This window comes from Taudactylus pleione, unplaced genomic scaffold, assembly GCF_031769625.1.
Source record: "Taudactylus pleione unplaced genomic scaffold, aTauple2 ptg000696l, whole genome shotgun sequence".
Taxonomy (NCBI): Eukaryota; Metazoa; Chordata; class Amphibia; order Anura; family Myobatrachidae; genus Taudactylus; species Taudactylus pleione.
In genome coordinates this window covers 203,336-227,724 of record NW_028285098.1, presented here as the reverse complement: position 1 = coordinate 227,724, position 24,389 = coordinate 203,336, and the positions used below count along the sequence as shown (strand labels likewise).

Here is a 24,389-nt window from a genome sequence, read left to right as displayed (position 1 = left end):
AGAGCAGGGGAGCTGTGCAGAGCAGTGAGGGGGCCTCCATGTTACTGTATCCATTCAACTGACCAGTTTGTGGACTATTATAGTGTGTATAATACACAGGGCTGTGCTCTTCCCACACTCCTGTAAAACATTTTTTTTTCTTGGAGGGGGGGGGGGGGGGCTAGATTTTCATCCTGGCTCCTAGATTTTAGAAAATTTTGTGAAGCCCTGTGATAGAGAATATAGAGTGTAAGCTCCACTGGTGAAGTGACTGATGTGAATTGCCAAATATCCCCTGTAAAGCGCTACAGAATGTGTGCGCACTATACAAATAACTGATAATAATAGTGTTCTTACCCCTCACACCACACAACAAAATAAAGTGGACTTCTCAAAAGCAGTGAAAATATCAAATACACATTTATCATTCTGTGGTTTTGCAGCAAGGTTGAAGAGCGTTATATTTATTAAAAAAAGAAAAAGAACAGCCGCTGGTGTATCACTTTTTTCTCCCCATTGTAAATCTGATAAAATACGAAAGTTGAATAAACCTGAGCCAATCCATTCGGTCCAAGAGCTGTACTGCCCTTCTCTAACCACAGGGAGGAGACATTTCACCTAGAAGCATGGATCTAACTCCGTGGTTCCCAAACTGGGTGCCTCAGGACACTTGCAGGGGTGCCTCGGGTTGGTGGTCCAGTACCAAATAAGATGAGAGTTAGAGTTAACAAAGGTAAGTTTTACGATTTCTTCGAAGTACATAGGGAGACATTAGGGTGTAGGTGGTGGATGAAGACACCAGGCACCACAGTTAAATCTTTAGCTCCCAGAATGCACTGGTCCAGCCCCCTATACCCTGCACCCCTAGCCAGAGACACCTCAGTTAGTGACAAGACAAAGGGCAGAGGAGGAAACGAGAGAAGGAAGACTGGTACACAGAAGAATCACTCACGGAGAAGGAGACTGGAAACCGGTGACCAGAAACATAGCCCATATGAAGCCAGGTGCGTCAGGGCGGGTGCCCTGTGGACTTCGAAGAAAGAGTAAACAAAGGTAAGTTCTTACCATAACTCATTTTCTTCTTCAGGGTCCATAGGACTCCACAGGGAGACCTTGGGGATGTTCCAGAGCAGTCCTTTAAGGGTGGGGACGCTCTTGCGCTGAGAGGAGAATCCAGCGCTCAAAAGAAGCATCATGAGAGGCGAAGGTATCAAAGGCATAGAACCGCAGAAATGTATAGACAGAGGACCACGTGGCCGCCCTACAAAGCTGCTCAGCTGAGGCGCCACGGCAAGCTGCCTATGAAGGACCCACAGAACGAGTAGAATGAGCTGTACAGCAGCTGGTACAGGATGGCCTGCCTGCGTGTTAAGACTGTGAGATAGCCATACGAAGCCACCTAGCCAATGTTTGTCGTCTAGCCATCCCTTGTTGTGAAATCCATAGAGCACAAACAAGGAGTCTGATTTCCAAAGGGAACTGGTACAGTCCACATATATCCTGAGGGCACGGACCACATCCAAGGAGGCCGCACCTGCCAAGAGGTCTGGTGATTGGAAGGCCGGGACTACAATTTCTCAAATGTGGAAACTAGTAACTTTTGGAAGGAACCCAGGCCGAGTCCTAAGTCCTGCCCTGTCCTGGTGGAAAATTAGAAATGTGGAGCAACAGGAGAGCGCCCCTAAGTCTGACACTCTTCTGGCTGATGCTATAGCCAGAAAAAAAGATGGTCTAGTGGATCACGGTGGCTGGAGCCTGTGCCCACACTCCGGGTCTGTCCCGAGATGACCCGCCTTACCTGTCCCATAGCGTCCGGCTTGCAGTCTGGGTCCGTCCACGGGGACGGCTAGCAAGGACCCCGGGATGCCCCACCAAAATCCCCAGCCTGACCTGGCGCTGCGGCTCCGGAGCAGCAGTACAGACGTCCTATGGACAGACTGCTGCTACGCGCTCTTAGCAGAAGAATGTAAAAGTAACAAATCGTAAAATAAAAAGCTTCTAGGGCTGAATGAGCCACCCCCCGCATAATGGCGATCGGACTCCGGCCAGGCACCAACCAAACTGGGGTGCCTCTGGCTCGGGGTATAGCGGGATGGACCGATGCATCCTGGGAGCTAACGCTAACTGCCTGGTGCCCGATGTCCTCATCCACCTACACCCCAAGGTCACCCTGTGGAGCCCTATGGACCATGAATAAGTGATATTTAGTCAGTGTGACAGGCAAAACCAGCGCTAATGGTGCCAACCAAAGACTGTGGACAAATAGAAGCGTAACCTTGTCACCCCCCACATAACTGACCCTAAGGGTGACATAGAAGCACAATTTACTTCTCTTCATTTTGCTGAATCTCTTGATAAGACACTTTTGGCCCAGGGGTGCCGTGGAAATAACGCTGATACTCCAGGGCGCCGTGATTCGGAAAAGTTTGGGAACCACGGATTTATCTACATATTGATCATCTCTAGAACAGGCCAGTTTATTAATGGCTGTAGGCCCAGACCCCTTGTGCCCTAAGGGCGGCACCTGGTCCTACCCAAAATCATTACATACGGCAAATGAGAGAGGTCGCTCCAAAATACTGTGATACCAATCCAAGTGCCCAGATAATAACGTTCTCGTTGCTCTTGGTAAATGTCCATCTCCCAAGTCTGCTGTCTGGGGATCACCCTGGTCACCCCCCAATCCCCCCCCTCACCTCCCCTCCTCCTGCCTCTTTCACCTACAAAACATTTCCAGGATTCAGCCTGTGTCACTGCAACCTAACTGTGCTCCCTGCCTCAGTATCCTCACCCATCCCTCCAGCTATACTGCCCCCCTGTGTCACTCTCCACTGGCTGGTACTGCACACCCAACCATACTCCGCTTACTCACTTACCCCTTCAATTCCCAGCTTACACTGCCTATTGCCCGCTCCGCCCAGCCACGGACCACCTCTCACCTTCAGGACTTCTCCCGTCCTCCCCCAATGAGACAGTCTCCCTTTAAACATGCCCTAAAAGCTCACCATTTCCCTGAAGCCTACCAGCCCTCCCTCCACTGCACGGCTCCCTACGTCGTGTCCCCCCCTTTAGAATGTAAGCCCCATGCTGGCTTACCAGGGTCTGCTGGAGCAAGCTGTTATACAGGGGGCATCATCCCAAATGCAGGAACTCTACACAAACCACAATCCAGACTCCAGTCACGGAGCAGCCTTATTTTATTCATGTATATGGAAGCTCAAAATAAAAATTTAAAACCGGACAGAGGAGGGCAAACAACCCTCACTATTTCACCTTGTGATCCCCATTGTCCACCACCCTGAGGACACTGGTCCCCACAATCCACAGCTCCCTCCGCAGACACAACACCAAGGCAGTCATTTGAAAAGTGGCACATGAAGAATTTATTGTTTGTAATTGCTCCAAAGCAGCGTCCCTGCCCTCCCAAAGCCCCCTCCCCCCCCCACTTGGCAAACCAACGGAGCCCCGTACGGTGAGACATGGCGATGGGCAGTGGCGTTTAGTACATAGATAGCGCAGGGCCATCGGTTATAAGACAATCCCATACAAAAGCTTTAATAGACTTATGGAAGAATCCGCTCTAGCAGCGCTAATGGCAGGAAAGGGCGATGCACTGCGGAGGCTACGTGGAGTTTAATTATATAACATATAGTAACTACCAATGTCTGTATCCAGTAAAAGGGGCTCTTAATGCAACAGTGCAAATTACATGGTGAGGGATAAGCTATGCCACCCCTTGAGGAGAGACACCCACCACCCCAGGGTAGGTCTGAGACCTGCTGGAATTATGGGGGGAAAAAAAAAGGGTGATAGATAAAACCCTTAAATATGGCACCAGGTAGAGGACAACAGCAGCATTTGGTCCATTAAGTCAGCAGTTTATTTTTTTCCTTAGAACTGATCTGGCTTTTTATTTTTATATGGGGGAGGGGATGCTGCTGCTGTTGGGTCAGGGGAGTAAAAAGAAACAGAATTTGAGCATTTCTCATGCAAAGATCATTAGGCAACACGCACATAGGAATAATCATCAGTGAGAGAGAATTCACTGCTCACAGGAATGTTCAACATGGCATCTCCTAATAGCTGGGTCCACATGCAGCGGAGATGGCAGCTCTGGCTGGTCCAGTCAGGTGCAGGGAGAGGTGCAGGAGGGGCAGCGGCTGGCTGACGTCAGGCAGTGACGGATCTCGCCTACAAGCTACAGGTTGTGCAATTCCAGCAGGGTGTCGTTCAGCGTCATGTGTATCTTAGAGTTCTCCTCCTTGGTGCAGCGCAGCTTATCTGTGTTGGGGGGGAGAGACAGGGTCAGGTGTGATGTGTGACGTGGTAGAGGCAATCTAACCAGCCACTGTGTGCCAGCGGGCGGCAGCGGTGACACTTATCGCTGTGAAAAAGCAGCTGTGAAACATTTATACCACTCAGCGCACAATCAGCAGTCGAGAAACATTTACACCGCTCACCGCAGTCGTAAAACAGTTACACCGCTCACCGCAGTCGTGAAACAGTTACACCGCTCAGCGCACAATCACCCCCTTCCCTAACAGGACGACGCAGACCACCACAATGACGCTGCATCCCCCTCCACGTGCAGGGTGATCGCTGACACTGCCATGAATGACAAAGTCCAAAGGTCCCTTACGATGAAACATACGCTGCGAAATTCCTTTGGCGTTTCATAATGAGAAGTATACAAAGACACATTGGTGCTGCCGAGACATCCATCTGCCACAAGGTGGCGCAATAATATGCAGGCTGGGATTAGGAAGCTGCGCTTTCCTATCTACAGATACTGAGCACCATTGCCTACGGTGTGAAGGGTGAGGACAGCAATACCTGCAGGGCACCAGCCACCGAGTACTGCACATTACTCTCCATATAGACAGGAAAAGTTCCGTAACTCTACCAGCGGATAAGGACATTTAGCTGTTGGCGTAACAAGCGGGCACAGGTTGCGACAGGTCGCTCTGGAGGCATGCCGCTTAACCCCTTCATAACCGGGGGTACTGTTACACCTGTCCCAGTGAACATCTGATGACGTATGGACGCGCTGTGTCTCATCATACTACATATACAGCCTCCACGGATACAGGATACGGAGTTCTCCAAGACGCTACCCAGAATAACTCCCGATAATAAATAACCTACTTGCCAGCTTCATCTATTACTTCCCCGGCCTTTTTTTTTTCTAAAGGCCAGGAGAGACAGACGGCACGGCTCAGCAATGTTAGATATTTGAAGGACCATCGGGCAGACTTTAGAATTCCCAAGATGCACAGGGTGATCCGGCCGCCTCATGCAGCCATTGGCTGGTTACAAGGGTCGGACGGATCACAAGGCTCGGAGTGAATGATTGGGACACAGAGTAAGCTGGGGATGGATAGTGACAGCAGACGTTGTCAGATGAGGTCATCCAGCAGATTTACCAGCCGGGACCACTTAACCACCCAGTCCAGATATATGCCCACTAGGTCCGGCAGTCTGTGCCCATCACAATAACAAGAGATATGGTAAGAACTTACCTTTGTTATCTCTGTTTCTACGAAGTCCATAGGGTCCACAGGGTTGACCTTGGGGTATAGCTTGGATCTGGATCCACGGGCACCATACAGTTAAAGCTTTAGCTCCCAGGATGCACTTGGGTCCTCCTCTATACCCCGCCCCCGAGCCACAGGCACCTCAGTTGGTAAGTAGCCTAGGCCGAAGGAGGAGACTAAACAGAGAGAAGGAAGACTGGAACACACAAGAAACCATACTCACAGAAATGGGAGACGGAAACACCGGTGACCAGTACCACAGCCCATTTGAAGCCAGGTGCGTCAGGGCGGGCGCCCTGTGGACCCTATGGACTTCGTAGAAACAGAGATAACAAAGGTAAGTTCTTACCATATCTCTTGTTTTCTACTTCAGGGTCCATAGGGGGTCCACAGGGTTGACCTTGGGGATGTCCCAAAGCAGTTCAACTAAGGGCGGGGACGCTCCTGAGCAGAAAGGAGAATCCTGCGCCCGAAGGATGCATCCTGAGAGGCAAAGGTGTCAAACGCATAAAACCTCAAAAATGTCTGAATTGAAGACCAAGTGGCTGCCTTGCACAGCTGAACAGCGGAGGCACCACGTCTAGCAGCCCAAGAAGGGCCTACAGACCGAGTGGAATGAGCCTTAACCGAGGCTGGAACAGGCAAACGTTCCTGTATATAAGCCTCCCTAATAACAGAACAAAGCCAACGGACTAAAGTTTGTTTGTTGGCAGGCCAACCCCTCTTATGGAACCAAAGAGGATGAACAACGAATCGGACTTCCTAACAGAGGCCGTCCATTCAACATAAATTCTGAGAGCCCGGACCACGTCCAGCGAAGCCTCGCCAGCCGTAAGACCCGGAGCCTGAAAAGCTGGCACCACAAGTTCCTGATCTATGTGGAACTTAGCAACCACTTTAGGCAAAAACTCAGGAAGGGGGGGATACAGTAAAGTGCCCCCAACTTGGATACCCCCCTGGCCGAAGTAAGGGCCAGGAGAAACACAGTCTTAAGTGTTAACCACTTGAGGTCAACCGACTCAAGAGGCTCAAAAGGAGGTCCCTGCAGGACCCGAAGAGCCACCGCTAAGTCCCTCGGAGCCACTGGAGGCACAAAGGGAGGCTGGATCCTCAGAACACCTTGGAACAAAGTGTGTGTGAACGTCAGGCAGTGTGGCAATCCTTCGTTGGAACCACACTGACAGGGCCGATACATAAACTCTTAGGGAAGCAAGCCGTAAGCCCAGGTCAAGACCTGACTGCAAAAATGCCAAAATCCTAGAAAACTCTGAACACCCGAGGGCCATAGCTTCTAGACTCGCACCACTGAAAGTAAGTGTGCCACACTCCGTGGTAAATCCGTGCAGAGGCAGGTTTACGTGCCCTAAGCATGGTACTGTTGACAGAGCTTGAAAAGCCCCGGGACCTTAAGACGGCTGTCTCAAGAGCCACGCCGTCAAAGACAGTCGACCCAGATCCGGGTAAAGGCAGGGACCCTGAGACAGCAGATCCCGACGTTGAGGCAGAAGGTACGGAGAGTCTACAGACAGGCCCCTGAGATCGGAGTACCAAGGACGTATGGGCCAAGCTGGAGCCACCAGCAGAAACGTGCCTCCGTCCTGTCAGATCTTTCTGAGTACCCGAGGGAGCAGGGAGACTGGAGGAAACAGATACGCTAGGTGAAACTACCTTTTCACTGACAACGCATCCACTAGGCTTGCGCCTGCGTCCCTTGTCCTTGAGCCATATATGGGCAACTTGTAATTGTGACGAGAGGCCATCAGGTCCAATTCCGGCAGTCCCCACCTGTCCACGAGAAGTTGAAACACCTCTGGGTGAAGCGACCATTCCCCGGGATGCACGTCGTGACGGCTGAGGAAGTCTGCCTCCCAATTGAGGACTCCCAGGACGAAGACTGTCGATATTGCTGGAAGGTGGCACTCCGCCCAAGACAGGATTTGGGACACTTCCAACATCGCAGCTCGACTGCGAGTTCCTCCCTGGTGATTTATGTATGCCACCGTGGTGGCGTTGTCTGATTGCACCTGAACTGCTCTTCCGAGAAGAACGGTGCCTGACGCCAGAAGAGCACGGTACACTGCCCGTAGCTCTAGAATGTTTATGGGAAGGAAGGCCTCCTCCGCCGACCAACGGCCCTGAAGAGACAACGAGCCGGTCACTGCCCCTCAACCCCGGATACTGGCATCTGTCGTGAGCAGAACCCAGTCCGGAATCCAAAAGGGGCGACCCTGGCTGAGATGAGCTGACTGCAGCCACCACGCCAAGGACCGGCGCACTTCCGGGGACAATACCAGTATCTGGGATCGTATCCGGCGGGACAACCCGTTCCATGCCACAAGAATCTGCCCCTGCAGGGGTCTGGAATGGAACTGGGCGAACTCCACCATGTCGAATGCCGACACCATGGACCCCAGGACTCATTGCCGAATGTATTGACACCCTGCCACTGCTTAGGCAACCGTGTATCCTCAGTTGTAGGGAGGATACCTTTTCCAGAGTCAAGAAAATCCTTTGTTGACTGGAGTCCAGAAGTGCTCCCAGATGGACCATCCGTTGAGATGGGATCAGAGACGACCTCTTCCAATTTATCAACCACCCATGTGCTTGAAGACAAGCAATTGTCAGGTGGAGATGATGAAGAAGCACCTCCGGGGAGCTCGCCAGCAGCAGCAGATCGTCCAGGTATGGCAGCAACCGTATACCCTGACCCCGAAGGTGGGCAGCCATGACTGCCATCACCTTGGTGAAAACCCTCGGAGCCGTGGAAAGAACGAAAGGCAACGCCCGAAATTGGTAGTGATGGTTTAGGATAGCAAACCTCAGGTACCGCTGATGTGCCGGTGCCACGGGCACATGGAGATAGGCGTCATGGATATCGAGGGAGACCATGAAGTCCCCCGGTTCCATCGCCAGGATGATGGTCCGCAATGTTTCCATCCTGAACTTGGGAACTCTGAGGTACTTGTTCAGAGGCCTTAAACTCAGAATAGGGCGATGAGACCCATTGGGTCTCTGCACCAGAAACAGAGATGCAAAGCTTTGGACTCATCCAGCGAAGGACTCGTGCAAAAAAATTGGTGGGGCGTCCTGCACCGAAACGACAGGGTGTACCCTTGAGAGACTACTTCTCGAACCCAAGCATCCGTGGTGGTACTGAACCAACACTGGACGAATCTGAGAAGTCGGCCTCCCACTCTGGGGTCCCCCAGGGAGAGGCCCGTCCCGTCAGGCAGCAGGTTTATCCTCCTGTTTGTTAGAGGGGCGCCAAGCATTCCATATGCTTCTTGGGTTTGGATGAGGCTTTGGTCGCGGAATGTCTCGGGAAGGACTGGCCCATGGCCTTACCCTGAACCCGAATGGACCGAACGGCAGTGCTCCTCACCCTAGCCGGCGCAGAAGCCGAAGGGAGGAAAGCCGACTTGGACTTAGCCAAGGTATCCACTATTTTGTCCAAGTCTGGACCAAATAGCAAATCTCCATTAAAGGGGAGAGCCTCCAGACCCTTTTTAGAGTCCGCATCAGCCCTCCAGGACCGCAGCCACAAGGATCTCCGAGCAGACACAGCCGCAGCCGAAACTCTAGAGGTTAACATGCTTGCGTTCAATGATGCTTCCCCAATATAGGAATCGGCATCCCTCATTTGTGCCACTAATGCTCTCTAAACATCCGGAACACCGTCCGTAAGAGAATCCTCCAAGGCTTTGGCCCAGTTCTCAATGGCTTTAGCCACGCAGGAAATGGCCATGGACGGGCGCGCCACCGCTCCGGAGAGCGACTTCAAACAAATCTCCACTTTCCTGTCCGTTGGATCCTTTAAAGAGGAAATAGACGGCAATGGTAGCGTAGCGGTTTTAACCAAGCGAGTGACATGTGAATCCACCGCCGGTGGAGTCTCCCATTTCCTGCAATGATCCTCAGGAAAGGGATAATGAGAAGCCAACCCTTTCTGCGGTTGGAATCTCTTTGCTGGGTAATTGCCAGGCCGCCGCCATATGATCCGCCAACTGATCGGACAGAGGGAACACATTAGAAGTAACCTTTGCTTTCTTGAAGTCAGGAAACTTCGACTTAGGGACAGGTGCCTCCTCTTCTATATTGAGAATAGCCCGCACCGCCGTAACTAATGCTGGAACATTAATGGAGGACCTAGGCTCAACCTCCTGTCCCACAGCATCCAAATCAGAATCCTCATGGACCTCTCCATCATCTGAAGAGGGATCCGATTCTGATACCTGCGCAGTGAGTAAACTCACAACAGGCCGCTTAGTCGCCTTCTGTGGCACATCACCCTGCAAAAATGACTGAAAAGTCGAGGATGAAGGCGCCAAACTCTGTACCGAGTTGGAGAGAACATCCACCCAAGGCGGAGGAGCCGACTGAGGGAAGCCCTGAAAAGGCACCACAGAATGTTGTGATACAGGGGGAGGCTGGACATACACAGGCAGCCCCGAATACTGTCTCACAGTCTGGGCCCCGGAGGGAGACCGCAATACCTGCGTAATATCCGGGGAATGGGAGATAGAGTGCTGGGACAATGCCCCAGAAGGGGTCACTGTAGGGATCGACATCTACAATAGATGTCAGCACTTGTGAAAACATCGCCCAAGGGGGTCCTGCTGCATAGGGGGTATAGAGGGGCCTGGTGCCAGCTGGCACTGCCCGCAAAGACCATCCTGAGATAAATCCCCCCATTAACACCAGCAGAACAGCGTCTGCAGGAAAGCAACACAGGAGCCCCGGAGTGCTCAGTCTCCTCATCAGACATGATACAGTAATTATACAATAAATACTTATCAGCAGAGGACATACGGTGTTAACACCCTCGCACTCACCAGCATGCAGCACAAACAGGCCCAAAAATATGGTACTGTGTAGCACACAACAGTATGTGACTGACCTCACAAATACATGATTTATAAAAGTGAGGTTAATAGAAAACGCCCCTCCCCCACACACCTTCGGGCTGTAGGAGAAGTAAAGGGATAGATATAAGCTGACAGCAAGTAGAAAATGAGTACAGACAGCAGCACTAGCAAAGTCACATACAATGCAGGAAGATTGTACTTACTGCACCAATCGCTGCCCTCAACCACCCAGATTCAGTGTCTGGGGGGAGTTATAGCGCTGTGTACACTGTCCTTTAGGTAGGGGAGCGGTACACAGGGGGACCTGACCATGCACCTGCCTGGGAGCCTGCGTTAGCCGGAGAGCTCTGAGGAGGAGTGGCCAGCAGAGGAGCAGCTCAGCGACGCCAGTACACGTGAGAAAAGGCGCGCTGAGCTGAGGGGAGGAGCCGCTAAACCAGGGAAGGCTGCCTCCCCTGGCTAGTATTTAACCCCAGGGATGCCGGTTCCCCTCCGGAACTTATACCCTGGTGGTCCAGCGGAGCGCGGGGTATGCCTGCATGAGGGGGAGCCCGCCACCGCTACTAGCGCCGCCGGTCTGTCCCCAGAGACCGGCGGCAACTGACTGCATTTACCCCCGCGAGCGGCGCTAAGAGCGCTGCTCGCGGCTTACCTGTTCCCCGTAGAGTCCGGCAGCAGTCAGAGGGAGGTCCCGGAGCCATGCTAGGACTAACTCCGGGGTCCCGCTGCGATCGCCAGATCAGTACTGGCGTCGCAGCGCCAGCGGGGTGTTGAAGCGGCAGCATGGACGTCCAGAAGGACAGTCCTATGCTGCTGCATTAAGTATAAAACAAGAAAAAATAAAAAACTTTTCTTCTGTAAAAATAAAGCTTAGGGGCTGCTCCTGCAGCCCCACTGCCCAGTGCAACCGACTTCGGCCGGCACCAAACTGAAACTGAGGTGCCTGTGGCTCTGGGGGCGGGGTATAGAGGAGGACCCAAGTGCATCCTGGGAGCTAAAGCTTTAACTGTATGGTGCCCGTGGATCCAGATCCAGCTATACCCCAAGGTCAACCCTGTGGACCCCCTATGGACCCTGAAGTAGAAACACACATAACATTGCAGCATTACCACACTGACACGCCAGGCGCCTGCGCCATAACTGGTATAGCAATCGTTACTTTTACAGTTCTCAGCCCTTTGCGATGCCCCCATACTTGGAGCGAATAAGCACTGTGCACAGATTGCCCGTGTGACTGCCCGCTGCCCGCAGATTGCCCGTGTGACACTGCCCGCAGATTGCCCGTGTGACACTGCGCGCTGCCTGGATGAGTTTATGGTAAAAGCTGCATCATTAAAGCTGCCTCTGTTATCAGATTACCTATAGGCTTATTGTAGAACGGCGGCTTCCCATACAGGGGATCATTGATATCCGCAGTATGACGACTGCCTTATACAGATCATGGCACAGGGATGGGGGAAGCTACAGCCTGTGTACCCCATACAATAAACGCATGGTGCCCAGAGCTAGAGACTGTCCGAGCTGCAGCTGGTTTACTGCTCCCATTTTTAATACAGTGAGAAATCAGGACAAGGCTCCACGGTGCTCACGGAAGCAGTGTTGCTCTCGCTACACATGGTGGGATTTATTTCAGGACATGCTGCGGAGGAATGTAACCCACAGAGCGGGCGGACTAACGTAACCAAGGGGCTGATCTCTTACTATACTTACAGCACAAAGAACTATTATACGCCGGAAGGCCACACGCGGCTGTCACTGAGACTAGGGGAGCGACAGAGATCGCGCCCTCATTATAGGTGCATGTTGTGCCTATCCGTATAGTATATAACAGGAACCCTAGTACCTCACCCCTCTCTGGGGATCTCATCCTTGCACACCAGCCCCCTCTCTCCCTAAGATACAGAAATAAAGGCAACCTGCAGACTGGGCTTCACAAAGACACTTTTATTTGGGAGAAAGGCCAGGCAATGCAGGATAACATATAACAATGCAGCCACTTTCCACGTGCAAGCACCACCCTCCCAGCGTCCACGCACAGCCCCCGGATTACTCCAGATACATTCTTTATCCAGACAGTCCAAAGGACTCACCAGCAGGGGGCGAGCTCTCACCGTCACAACAGTTATAGATCAGGGCGACAGAGAACACATTACCACACCCGGAGTACACGGGGCTCCTCCAGAGGTCTGCTCAGTGACCGCATCATGCCACAAGCCCAGGAGACAGAATGCCAGGGTGTACGAGTATATACATAGTATACTGTAATCATTATACGTGGGTTTCGGATGAGCCCCTCATCCGTGTCTCATTACTGGCAGACTGCTCTCTTCCAGCTGTTGTAGTTGGTGGTAAAACAAGGAAAAGCAGAAGGTCCAGGAGGAGGAGGAGCGTACTTCCTGAATGTGACAGGGAGGGGGCGCTAACTGGGAGAGACAGACATTCGAACAGGCACAAAGGGACAGAGGACGGTGCAGCCTCTCGCTGTGACTCGCTATATACATTCTGGAGCGCAGCACCGTTCCGCCACACGTATGTGTGACAGGGGCCTGGTCACCTCAGTCACAGAGGTCACGGAGGGTGACTTTCAACTCGTTAGAAAGAAGCCTGTTTTTCTCCATTTGGCTGTAGAGACGCTCTGTGGGGTGAGGGCGGAAGGGACGGGGACAGAGACAGGAGAGAAACAGAGAGACAGATTAGTGGGAGAGGAAGCCCGAGTTATCCAAATGGCAGCTGGGTGTGACATATACCATGCACAGACCTATAGACGGCGTAGATCCTGTACACAGCACCTACCATAATATATATGTATATACACACTATAAGTGTGGCTGTAATCGTGGGTGGTGGCCGTTCTTTATCCCTATGCTACACACCAGCCTTGGTCACTGTAGGATCCTACGTCATAGCTCTCTGAATACGGACATGCTAATAAGGAATATATTCCTGGAAGGAACGGTCATCTTAGAAATGGCACTACAGGATTACCGGCATCATCACCGCCAGAGAAGGCTATCCAATATTATTCCCTTCTTTTATGTGCTTATTTCAGTATTATTTCAAATAATCTTTTAACATATTAGTCACTGCGATGACCCACTGATAGTGATCACGGCCTTAGCACTGTAGTGAAAATAAATAATGGTGCAGAGAGTGGGTAGGGTATGAAATCCCGGCTGTCAGGATGCCGCTGGTCAGAATACCGATAGAAGCATCCTGCCCACCAGAATCCCGACACTCATAGGAAGTCACGGTAAGAATTTTTCTAACGCCTACCCTAACCCACCTTCCCCGATGCCTAAACCTAACCTTCTCCCCCCTATGTGCCTAAACCTAGCCTTCTCCCCCTAGTGCCTAAACCTAACCTTCTCCCCCCTAGAGCCTAAACCTAACCTTCTCCCCCTAGTGTCTAAACCTAACCTTCTCCCCCCCCCAGTGTCTAAACCTAACCTCCCCCCCCAGTGCCTAAACCTAACCTTCTCCCCCCCTAGTGTCTAAACCTAACCTTCTCCCCCCCCTAGTGCCTAAACCTAACCTTCTCTCCCCCCTAGTGCCTAAACCTAACCTTCTCCCCCCCCAGTGCCTAAACCTAACCTCCCCCCCCCCCAGTGCCTAAACCTAACCTTCTCCCCCCCCAGTGCCTAAACCTAACCTTCACCCCCCCCTAGTGCCTAAACCTAACCTTCACCCCCCCCAGTGCCTAAACCTAACCTTGTCCCCCCCTAGTGTCTAAACCCAACCTTGTCCCCCCCCTAGTGTCTAAACCCAACCTTCTCCCCCCCCTAGTGCCTAAGCCTAAACTCGCCCCAAGTGCCTAAACCTAACCTCCCCCCTAGTATCCCTCTAGTGTATAAACCTAACCTCCCCGCACCCAAATCCTAACTCTCTACCTGGTGCCTAACCCTAATCTCCCCCCTAACACTTAACTTCAGGATGGCAGCGGTCGGGAAACTGGTGCCAGGATGTGGGGATTTCGGTGCCGGTATTCAATCCATCGGCATCCCGCACGATGGGATGCCAACTACATCCCCACAGAATGGTGTATTGCATAGGTTCTCAAACTCTGTCCTCATGACCCGAAACAGTGCATGTTTTCCAGGTCTCCTCACAGAATTACAAGTGAAATCATTAGCTCCACCTGTGGATCTTTTAAAATGAAATCAGTGAGTAATGACTACACCTGTGCACCTGCTGGGTGACCTGGGAAATGTGTCAGTGAGTAATGACTACACCTGTGCACCTGCTGGGTGACCTGGGATATGTGTCAGTGAGTAATGACTACACCTGTGCTCCTGCTGGGTGACCTGGGATGTGTCCGTGAGTAATGACTACACCTGTGCTCCTGCTGGGTGACCTGGGATATGTGTCAGTGAGTAATGATTACACCTGTGCACCTGCTGGGTGACCTGGGATATGTGTCAGTGAGTAATGACTACACCTGTGCACCTGCTGGGTGACCTGGGAAATGTGTCAGTGAGTAATGACTACACCTGTGCTCCTGCTGGGTGACCTGGGAAATGTATCAGTGAGTAATGACTACACCTGTGTACCTGCTGGGTGACCTGGGATATGTGTCAGTGAGTAATGACTACACCTGTGCACCTGCTGGGTGACCTGGGAAATGTGTCAGTGAGTAATGACTACACCTGTGCACCTGCTGGGTGACCTGGGATATGTGTCAGTGAGTAATGACTACACCTGTGCTCCTGCTGGGTGACCTGGGATGTGTCAGTGAGTAATGACTACACCTGTGCTCCTGCTGGGTGACCTGGGATATGTGTCAGTGAGTAATGATTACACCTGTGCACCTGCTGGGTGACCTGGGATATGTGTCAGTGAGTAATGACTACACCTGTGCACCTGCTGGGTGACCTGGGAAATGTGTCAGTGAGTAATGACTACACCTGTGCTCCTGCTGGGTGACCTGGGAAATGTATCAGTGAGTAATGACTACACCTGTGTACCTGCTGGGTGACCTGGGATATGTGTCAGTGAGTAATGACTACACCTGTGCACCTGCTGGGTGACCTGGGAAATGTGTCAGTGAGTAATGACTACACCTGTGCTCCTGCTGGGTGACCTGGGAAATGTATCAGTGAGTAATGACTACACCTGTGTACCTGCTGGGTGACCTGGGAAATGTGTCAGTGAGTAATGACTACACCTGTGCACCTGCTGGGTGACCTGGGAAATGTGTCAGTGAGTAATGATTACACCTGTGCACCTGCTGGGTGACCTGGGAAATGTGTCAGTGAGTAATGATTACACCTGTACACCTGCTGGGTGACCTGGGATGTGTGTCAGTGAGTAATGACTACACCTGTGCACCTGCTGGGTGACCTGGGATATGTGTCAGTGAGTAATGACTACACCTGTGCACCTGCTGGGTGACCTGGGATATGTGTCAGTGAGTAATGACTACACCTGTGCACCTGCTGGGTGACCTGGGAAATGTGTCAGTGAGTAATGACTACACCTGTGCACCTGCTGGGTGACCTGGGAAATGTGTCAGTGAGTAATGACTACACCTGTGCACCTGCTGGGTGACCTGGGAAATGTGTCAGTGAGTAATGACTACACCTGTGCACCTGCTGGGTGACCTGGGAAATGTGTCAGTGAGTAATGACTACACCTGTGCACCTGCTGGGTGACCTGGGAAATGTGTCAGTGAGTAATGACTACACCTGTGCACCTGCTGGGTGACCTGGGAAATGTGTCAGTGAGTAATGATTACACCTGTGCACCTGCTGGGTGACCTGGGAAATGTGTCAGTGAGTAATGATTACACCTGTGCACCTGCTGGGTGACCTGGGAACCCGAGACCAGTGTGGGGTCCTGAGGACCGAGTTTGAGAACCACTGCTGTATTGCATTAATTATCCAATGGTGTGTAGTGAATGAGAGGTCTCGGGCACAGTACCCTCCAGTGGCCAGGTGAGAGAATTACACTGAAACTTCTAGGAAATACGGGCGTCACAGCTGAGTCACCGCGCACACACCCAACTCAAACAGGAAACACTCATAGAAAGTGCCAATATAAATACACTGTAACCCAGCCAAGTACTAGGCGGACACTTCCTCACTGGCTGCATAACGCCCCTGTGGACATAAGAAGCCACAGGACACTTCTCTGCCCTGACCCTCGCACTTTACAGGGTTCTAAACGTTACCCTGGGATCATCCACTTAACCAACCCCACCCCCATTACTCCAATCAGAGCCCACTCTCTGCACTGGAAGCGTCAAAACTGTAAGGAACATCTATGGGTGTCTTGCTGGGTATGACGTGACCTATATTCTGTAAGTATGGCCAGGTGCAATGGGACATTACCTTTAATTCCACTTGTACCTTTTTCCCCAGCACCACTAACAATCCATCTGTTACAGTATGACAGACCACCAGCAGATGGCGCTGAGGAGCACAAGGCATTATATAATACATAGAGAATAAGGGAGCAGAGGAAAGGGAGCGTGTGTAATTGTGCCATTACATCATACATTATGCTATCGGATGGCACAGGCTGGGCACATAATGGGTATCTGCCAGCACATATTACTCATAAGACAGATTTTATCCACTGGCAGCAGGGAGCGCACAGCTGGGCGAGTCGGCACTGCGGAAAAGGTGTATAATAATGAGATGGGGGTGACCTGGCAACTCAGCCAGTACAACCCCGACTACTACTGTACTTCCAGCGCCTTCCCCGTACACGCCAGGATGGGGGTAGGTGGTGGGAGCTTGACGGACAAGCACTGGGTGGGCACACATGATGTAATCACATGACCAATAAGAGACAGATGCCAGCTTGCCAGTGTAAAGTGAAAGGTGTGAGTGGGGGGCTCTATCAGCTACAGAGTTTATAGTCTTACATTCACAACAGCAACTCTGTAGCCGATCAGCTGGAAGTGCCTCATAGGAAGCCATATTTATCAGATTATAGGAAGCTAAAAGTTCTAAGAGCTTTCCCAATTACATACATAAGTGTTTCCATGGCACCATCATAGATTATATACCAGCTGTGCTTCCATCTCACATGCCAACCAGGTGGTGAGAGAATGTGGAGGGTAAAGTGGTGCCATCTGTATTATCTCCTGCTCCGCTTACCACACTGGCTGGTTCTCCTTTCCATCAGGAAGAATGAATCCCAGCGATGTAACGATACACTGCGCACGCCGGCATGGTTATGTAACTACACCGCGTCGTTCATTGCATCGTCCCATCTGACGTGCAGGGCAGCAAAGGAAGGCTGGGGACAACGGTACGGGCGTACTCACTATACCATGTGTACGACAAATCGTAATCCGCGACGAAGTAATATCTAGTATGGTACATTGTATAGTACCCAGCTTACATCACTCCCCCTGCAGAGCTCTGCTATTACCAAGGTGCTGCCGTATTCCTCTCACTCCTAACTCTGACCCTCAGCAGCCTGTAAGTGCCGGGATCAGTCATCATTACAGGAGTAATATCTAACTTCATTCATTTTACTGATGTCACCTTCTACATACCAACTGTGACGTCTTGTGTCTCATTATATACAGCTCCAGCTCTATATGTGAGGCACCCCCTGTATATATACAGACAGCCGTATAGCGCACACTGAGAGGGACTGGTATCCCCTGGCTGCCCCCCTCTAGTTACACAGCAGACACCCCCTGTATATATACAGTCAGCCGTATAGCGCACACTGGGAGGGACTGGTATCCCCTGGCAGCCCCCCTCTAGTTACACAGCAGACACCCCCTGTATATATACAGTCAGCCGTATAGCGCACACTGGGAGGGACTGGTATCCCCTGGCTGCCCCCCTCTAGTTACACAGCAGACACCCCCTGTATATATACAGACAGCCGTATAGCGCACACTGGGAGGGACTGGTATCCCCTGGCTGCCCCTCTCTAGTTACACAGCAGACACCCCCTGTATATATACAGACAGCCGTATAGCGCACACTGGGAGGGACTGGTATCCCCTGGCTGCCCTCCCCCTAGTTATACAGCAGACACCCCCTGAATATATACAGTCAGCCATATAGCGCACACTGGGAGGGACTGGTATCCCCTGGCTGCCCCCCCCTCTAGTTACACAGCAGACACCCCCTGTATATATACAGACAGCCGTATAGCGCACACTGAGAGGGACTGGTATCCCCTGGCTGCCCCCCTCTAGTTACACAGCAGACACCCCGCCCTATAGCGCACACTGAGAGGGACTGGTATCCCCTGGCTGTCCCCCTCTAGTTACACAGCAGACACCCCGCCCCATAGCGCACACTGGGAGGGACTGGTATCCCCTGGCTGTCCCCCTCTAGTTACACAGCAGACACCCCCTGTATAAATACAGTCAGCCGTATAGCACACACTGGGAGGGACTGGTAACCCCTGGCTGCCCCCCTCTAGTTACACAGAAGACACCCCCTGTATATATACAGTCAGCCGTATAGCGCACACTGGGAGGGACTGGTATCCCCTGGCTGCCCCCCTCTAGTTACACAGCAGACACCCCGCCCTATAGCGCACACTGAGAGGGACTGGTATCCCCTGGCTGTCCCCCTCTAGTTACACAGCAGACACCCCGCCCCATAGCGCACACTGGGAGGGACTGGTATCCCCTGGCTGTCCCCCTCTAGTTACACAGCAGACACCCCCTGTATAAATACAGTCAGCCGTATAGCACACACTGGGAGGGACTGGTAACCCCTGGCTGCCCCCCTCTAGTTACACAGAAGACACCCCCTGTATATATACAGTCAGCCGTATAGCGCACACTGGGAGGGACTGGTATCCCCTGGCTGCCCCCCTCTAGTTATACAGCAGACACCCCCTGTATATATACAGTCAGCCGTATAGCGCACACTGGGAGGGACTGGTATCCCCTGGCTGCCCCCCTCTAGTTATACAGCAGACACCCCCTGTATATATACAGTCAGCCGTATAGCGCACACTGGGAGGGACTGGTATCCCCTGGCTGCCCCCCTCTAGTTACACAGCAGACACCCCCTGTATATATACAGTCAGCCATATAGCGCACACTGGGAGGGACTGGTATCCCCTGGCTGCCCCCCTCTAGTTACACAGCAGACACCCCGCCCTATAGCGCACACTGGGAGGGACTGGTATCCCCTGGCTGTCCCCCTCTAGTTACACAGCAGACACCCCCTGTATATATACAGTCAGCCGTATAGCGCACACTGGGAGGGACTGGTATCCCCTGGCTGCCCCCCCTCTAGTTATACAGCAGACACCCCCTGTATATATACAGTCAGCCGTATAGCGCACACTGGGAGGGACTGGTAACCCCTGGCTGCCCCCCTCTAGTTACACAGCAGACACCCCGCCCTATAGCGCACACTGGGAGGGACTGGTATCCCCTGGCTGTCCCCCTCTAGTTACACAGCAGACACCCCCTGTATATACACAGTCAGCCGTATAGCACACACTGGGAGGGACTGGTATCCCCTGGCTGCCCCCCCCCTCTAGTTATACAGCAGACACCCCCTGTATATATACAGCCAGCCGTATAGCGCACACTGGGAGGGACTGGTAACCCCTGGCTGCCCCCCCCCCCCCCTAGTTACACAGCAGACACCCCATGTATATATACAGTCAGCCGTATAGCACACACTGGGAGGGACTGGTATCCCCTGGCTGTCCCCCTCTAGTTACACAGCAGACACCCCATGTATATATACAGTTAGCCATATAGCACACACTGGGAGGGACTGGTATCCCCTGGCTGCCCCCCTCTAGTTACACAGCAGACACCCCGCCCTATAGCGCACACTGGGAGGGACTGGTATCCCCTGGCTGTCCCCCTCTAGTTACACAGCAGACACCCCCTGTATATACACAGTCAGCCGTATAGCACACACTGGGAGGGACTGGTATCCCCTGGCTGCCCCCCCCTCTAGTTATACAGCAGACACCCCCTGTATATATACAGCCAGCCGTATAGCGCACACTGGGAGGGACTGGTAACCCCTGGCTGCCCCCCCCCCCTAGTTACACAGCAGACACCCCCTGTATATATACAGTCAGCCGTATAGCACACACTGGGAGGGACTGGTATCCCCTGGCTGTCCCCCTCTAGTTACACAGCAGACACCCCATGTATATATACAGTTAGCCATATAGCACACACTGGGAGGGACTGGTATCCCCTGGCTGCCCCCCTCTAGTTACACAGCAGACACCTCGCCCTATAGCGCACACTGGGAGGGACTGGTATCCCCTGGCTGCCCCCCTCTAGTTATACAGCAGACACCCCCTGTATATATACAGTCAGCCTTATAGCGCACACTGGGAGGGACTGGTATCCCCTGGCTGCCCCCCTCTAGTTACACAGCAGACACCCCCTGTATATATACAGTCAGCTGTATAGCGCACACTGGGAGGGACTGGTATCCCCTGGCTGTCCCCCTCTAGTTACACAGCAGACACCCCCTGTATATATACAGTCAGCCGTATAGCGCACACTGGGAGGGACTGGTATCCCCTGGCTGTCCCCCTCTAGTTACACAGCAGACACCCCCTGTATATATACAGTCAGCCGTATAGCGCACACTGGGAGGGACTGGTATCCCCTGGCTGCCCCCCCCTCTAGTTATACAGCAGACACCCCCTGTATATATACAGTCAGCCGTATAGCGCACACTGGGAGGGACTGGTAACCCCTGGCTGCCCCCCCCCCCCCCCTAGTTACACAGCAGACATCCCCTGTATATATACAGTCAGCCGTATAGCGCACACTGGGAGGGACTGGTATCCCCTGGCTGTCCCCCTCTAGTTACACAGCAGACACCCCCTGTATATATACAGTTAGCCATATAGCGCACACTGGGAGGGACTGGTATCCCCTGGCTGCCCCCCCGCCTCTAGTTACACAGCAGACACCCCCTGGATATATACAGTTAGCCATATAGCACACACTGGGAGGGACTGGTATCCCCTGGCTGCCCCCCTGTAGTTACACAGCAGACACCCCGCCGTATAGCGCACACTGGGAGGGACTGGTATCCCCTGGCTGCCTCCCCCTCTAGTTACACAGCAGACACCCCCTATAACAAGAGATATGGTAAGAACTTACCTTTGTTATCTCTGTTTCTACGAAGTCCATAGGGTCCACAGGGTTGACCTTGGGGTATAGGTTGGGAACCAAATCCGGGCACCACGCAGTTAAAGCTTTTAGCTCCCAGGATGCACTGGGTCCACTCTCCCTATAACCCCACCCCCAAGCCAGAGGCACCTCAGTTTGTAAGTAGCCAAAGGCCGGAGGAGGAGAGAAAAAGAGAGAGAAAACTGGAACACTCAATAACCATACTCACCGAAATGGGAGACGGAAAACCGGTGACCAGCCACACAGCCCATATGAAGCCAGGTGCGTCAGGGCGGGCGCCCTGTGGACCCTATGGACTTCGTAGAAACAGAGATAACAAAGGTAAGTTCTTACCATATCTCTTGTTTTCTACTTCAGGGTCCATAGGGGGTCCACAGGGTTGACCTTGGGGATGTCCCAAAGCAGTTCAACCAAGGGTGGGGACGCTCCTGTGCTGAGAGGAGAATCCGTCGCCAAAAAGGAAGCATCCTGAGAGGCAAAGGAAACCAATGCCTAGAACCTTAAAAAGGTGTGGACAGAAGACCACGTGGCCACCTAGTAAGGCAAAACAGCCGAGGCGCCACAGCGAGCACACGAGGGTCACATGGCCCGAGAAAAAACAAGCATCAACAACAGGAAGGCCTACCCATGGGTAGGCCCCTGAGGAAGACCTACGAGGCCATCCAGCCAACATTTGGTTATAGGCCGGCCATCCTTTCCTGTGAAAACCAGAAATCTCAGACCACCAATAAGGAGTCCGATTTCCGTAAGGAACCTGAACGGATCACATAAATCCAAAGAGGCCAGACCACAGTCAATGAGGCCACACCAGCCGAGAGGAGTGGGGACAGAATGGCCGTACCATAAGTTCCAGAATAATATGGAACCTGAAAACCACTAAGAAGAAACACAGGGCGAGAGCAACTCCCACCCTGACATGATGCCCTCCAGAAGAGGGAGCCACATGAGAACGCTCCCAATTCAGACACTCTCCTGGTTGATATAAACACCCTGAGAGAAAGAGAGAGCCTAAGCAATAGACCATGTAATGGCTATCACAACCAGCGGTTCCATTGACTGTCCCCGGAGGTAACGAAGAACCACTACTTACTCCCAAGGAGTCCCTAGGGAGGACAAATGGAGGCATAATCAAGAAAACACTCCAAAGGATGAACTGGATACCAGAGTGGAGCAATTCCATATCTTAACCATACTGACAGTGTAGAGATCCGCACTGTCAGGAAGACCAGGCCAAGTGTGAAACCCAAGCCAGCCGGAAGGAATGCCAGAATATCTGGAAATCCTAGACACCGGAGGATTGTATCGACAGGTACAATACCATAAGATTTATGGCTGCCACAGTTTGTGGTAGGTCAAAGCAAAAGCTGATCCATGTGCTCTAATCATTCCAACGATGACAAAGCCAGGGAAGCCGTAAGACCACTGTAAGGACACAGTCAAAGACAAACGACCCAGGTCCAAGGCAAAACCAAGGACCCTGAGACAACAGGTCCGGGCAGTGAAGCATCAGGGATGGAGTATCGATGTAGAGACTCCGAAGATCCAAGTACCCCTGACATCTGGGGCAATCAGGAGCCACCAGCAGGAAAGCATCTCCGTCTCGATTGAAAACACTTCCAAAGACCTCGAGGAAGAAGGGAGACCGGAGAACACAAGTACACAAAGTGGAAGGACCACTTCACCGACAAAGAGTCGCTGAAGGTTGCTTCAGAATCCCCAGAGCTGAACTGTAACACCATAGTGTGATAAAGTCAGAAGGCCATGAGGGTCACCTCAGGGGGGCCCCCCCTGCTCACCAGGAGATGAAACCTCTCTTGGGGAAGAGACTAGTCCCCGGGATGCACGTCGTGACGGCTGAGGACTCCCGCTTCCCAATGGAGAGCTCCTGAAATGAACGCTGCCGAGATGGTCGGGAGGAGACCCTCAGACTATGTCCGAATATGTGACATACCTGTCATTGCCACTCAACGAACAGTGTTGCTAAAAAGGAAGCCACTGTCCTGACCCTGTCGGACTGAACCTTTTCAGGTTCACCGGGAAACAAGAGTTATGCCAGAGTAAGTTAATTGACAGGGTGGAATCGACAGACGTCCAACTGCACTGAAAAGGATTCGATCCAGACACTGTCCATAGCAAAGAAAACCCTGGACGAGATGGCCATAGCCACCCGGACAGGGACCGACTTGCCTCCGGAGAGAGCATCATCGTTTGAACAGTTATCCGACAGAAAAAACTCGTTCCATCTGGAGATGAGCCAATTATGGAAAGGCCTGGAATGGAACTGAGCCCATTCCACCATGCATCCCAGAGTGTAAAGACATCTGTCGACTGCGCAGACAACCATGTACTCCTAATGGAAGAGTGGAGATTCCGTCTTACGCCAGAAGAATTCTCAGATTCTGAGAATCCAGCAGGGATCCTAGATGAAGAATACCCAGAGAGGGATGCAGGGAGGACTTTTTCACCGTTGATTAAGCGTCTGCACCCTGAAGAAGCCACAGTCATCCTGACCTGGCCGTAAAGTACCCCGGTGATCCCGCTAAGAGCAGGAGGCCGTCCAGGTACAGGAGCATTGGGATATACTGAACAGAAGAACTGTCAGAAAATCCAAAACGCTGGTAAACCCCTGTGGGGCTGAGGACAGTCCCAACAGGCAGAGCCCGAAAAATTGTAAGTGTTGCTGTGATACAGCAAACCTCAGCCCATGCTGAGGAAAGGTCTCTGTAAGTACCCGTAGGCACGCGTCCTGTATATCCAGTGATACCATAAAGTCCCCAGGTTCCAAACATCGTATGATGGAGCATAGGGATTTCCTCCTGAGCCCAGGTAGCTTTAGGAACTGGTTCAGGGAATTGAGACAGAGAATAGGCCAAAGAGGACCATTCAGCCACCGCACCAGAA

At 52.4% G+C, this 24,389-nt stretch overlaps 1 protein-coding gene across 5 annotated transcripts in view; it reads right to left on the bottom strand.

The window, feature by feature from the left end:
* Positions 1-3,158: 3,158 nt before the first annotated feature.
* Positions 3,159-24,389, bottom strand: part of TPM3 (tropomyosin 3) — a 48,668-nt gene continuing 27,437 nt past the window's right edge. For 2 of the 5 annotated variants that reach the window (XM_088456315.1, XM_088456311.1), the window contains exon 8: positions 3,159-4,260. In XM_088456315.1, the coding sequence (XP_088312441.1) occupies positions 4,178-4,260 (83 nt within the window). In that variant the 3' untranslated portion in view covers positions 3,159-4,177. Of the gene's footprint in view, positions 4,261-12,314; positions 13,014-24,389 lie in introns of those variants that run through there. The other 3 variants (XM_088456310.1, XM_088456319.1, XM_088456318.1) reach the window with 3 other exon arrangements.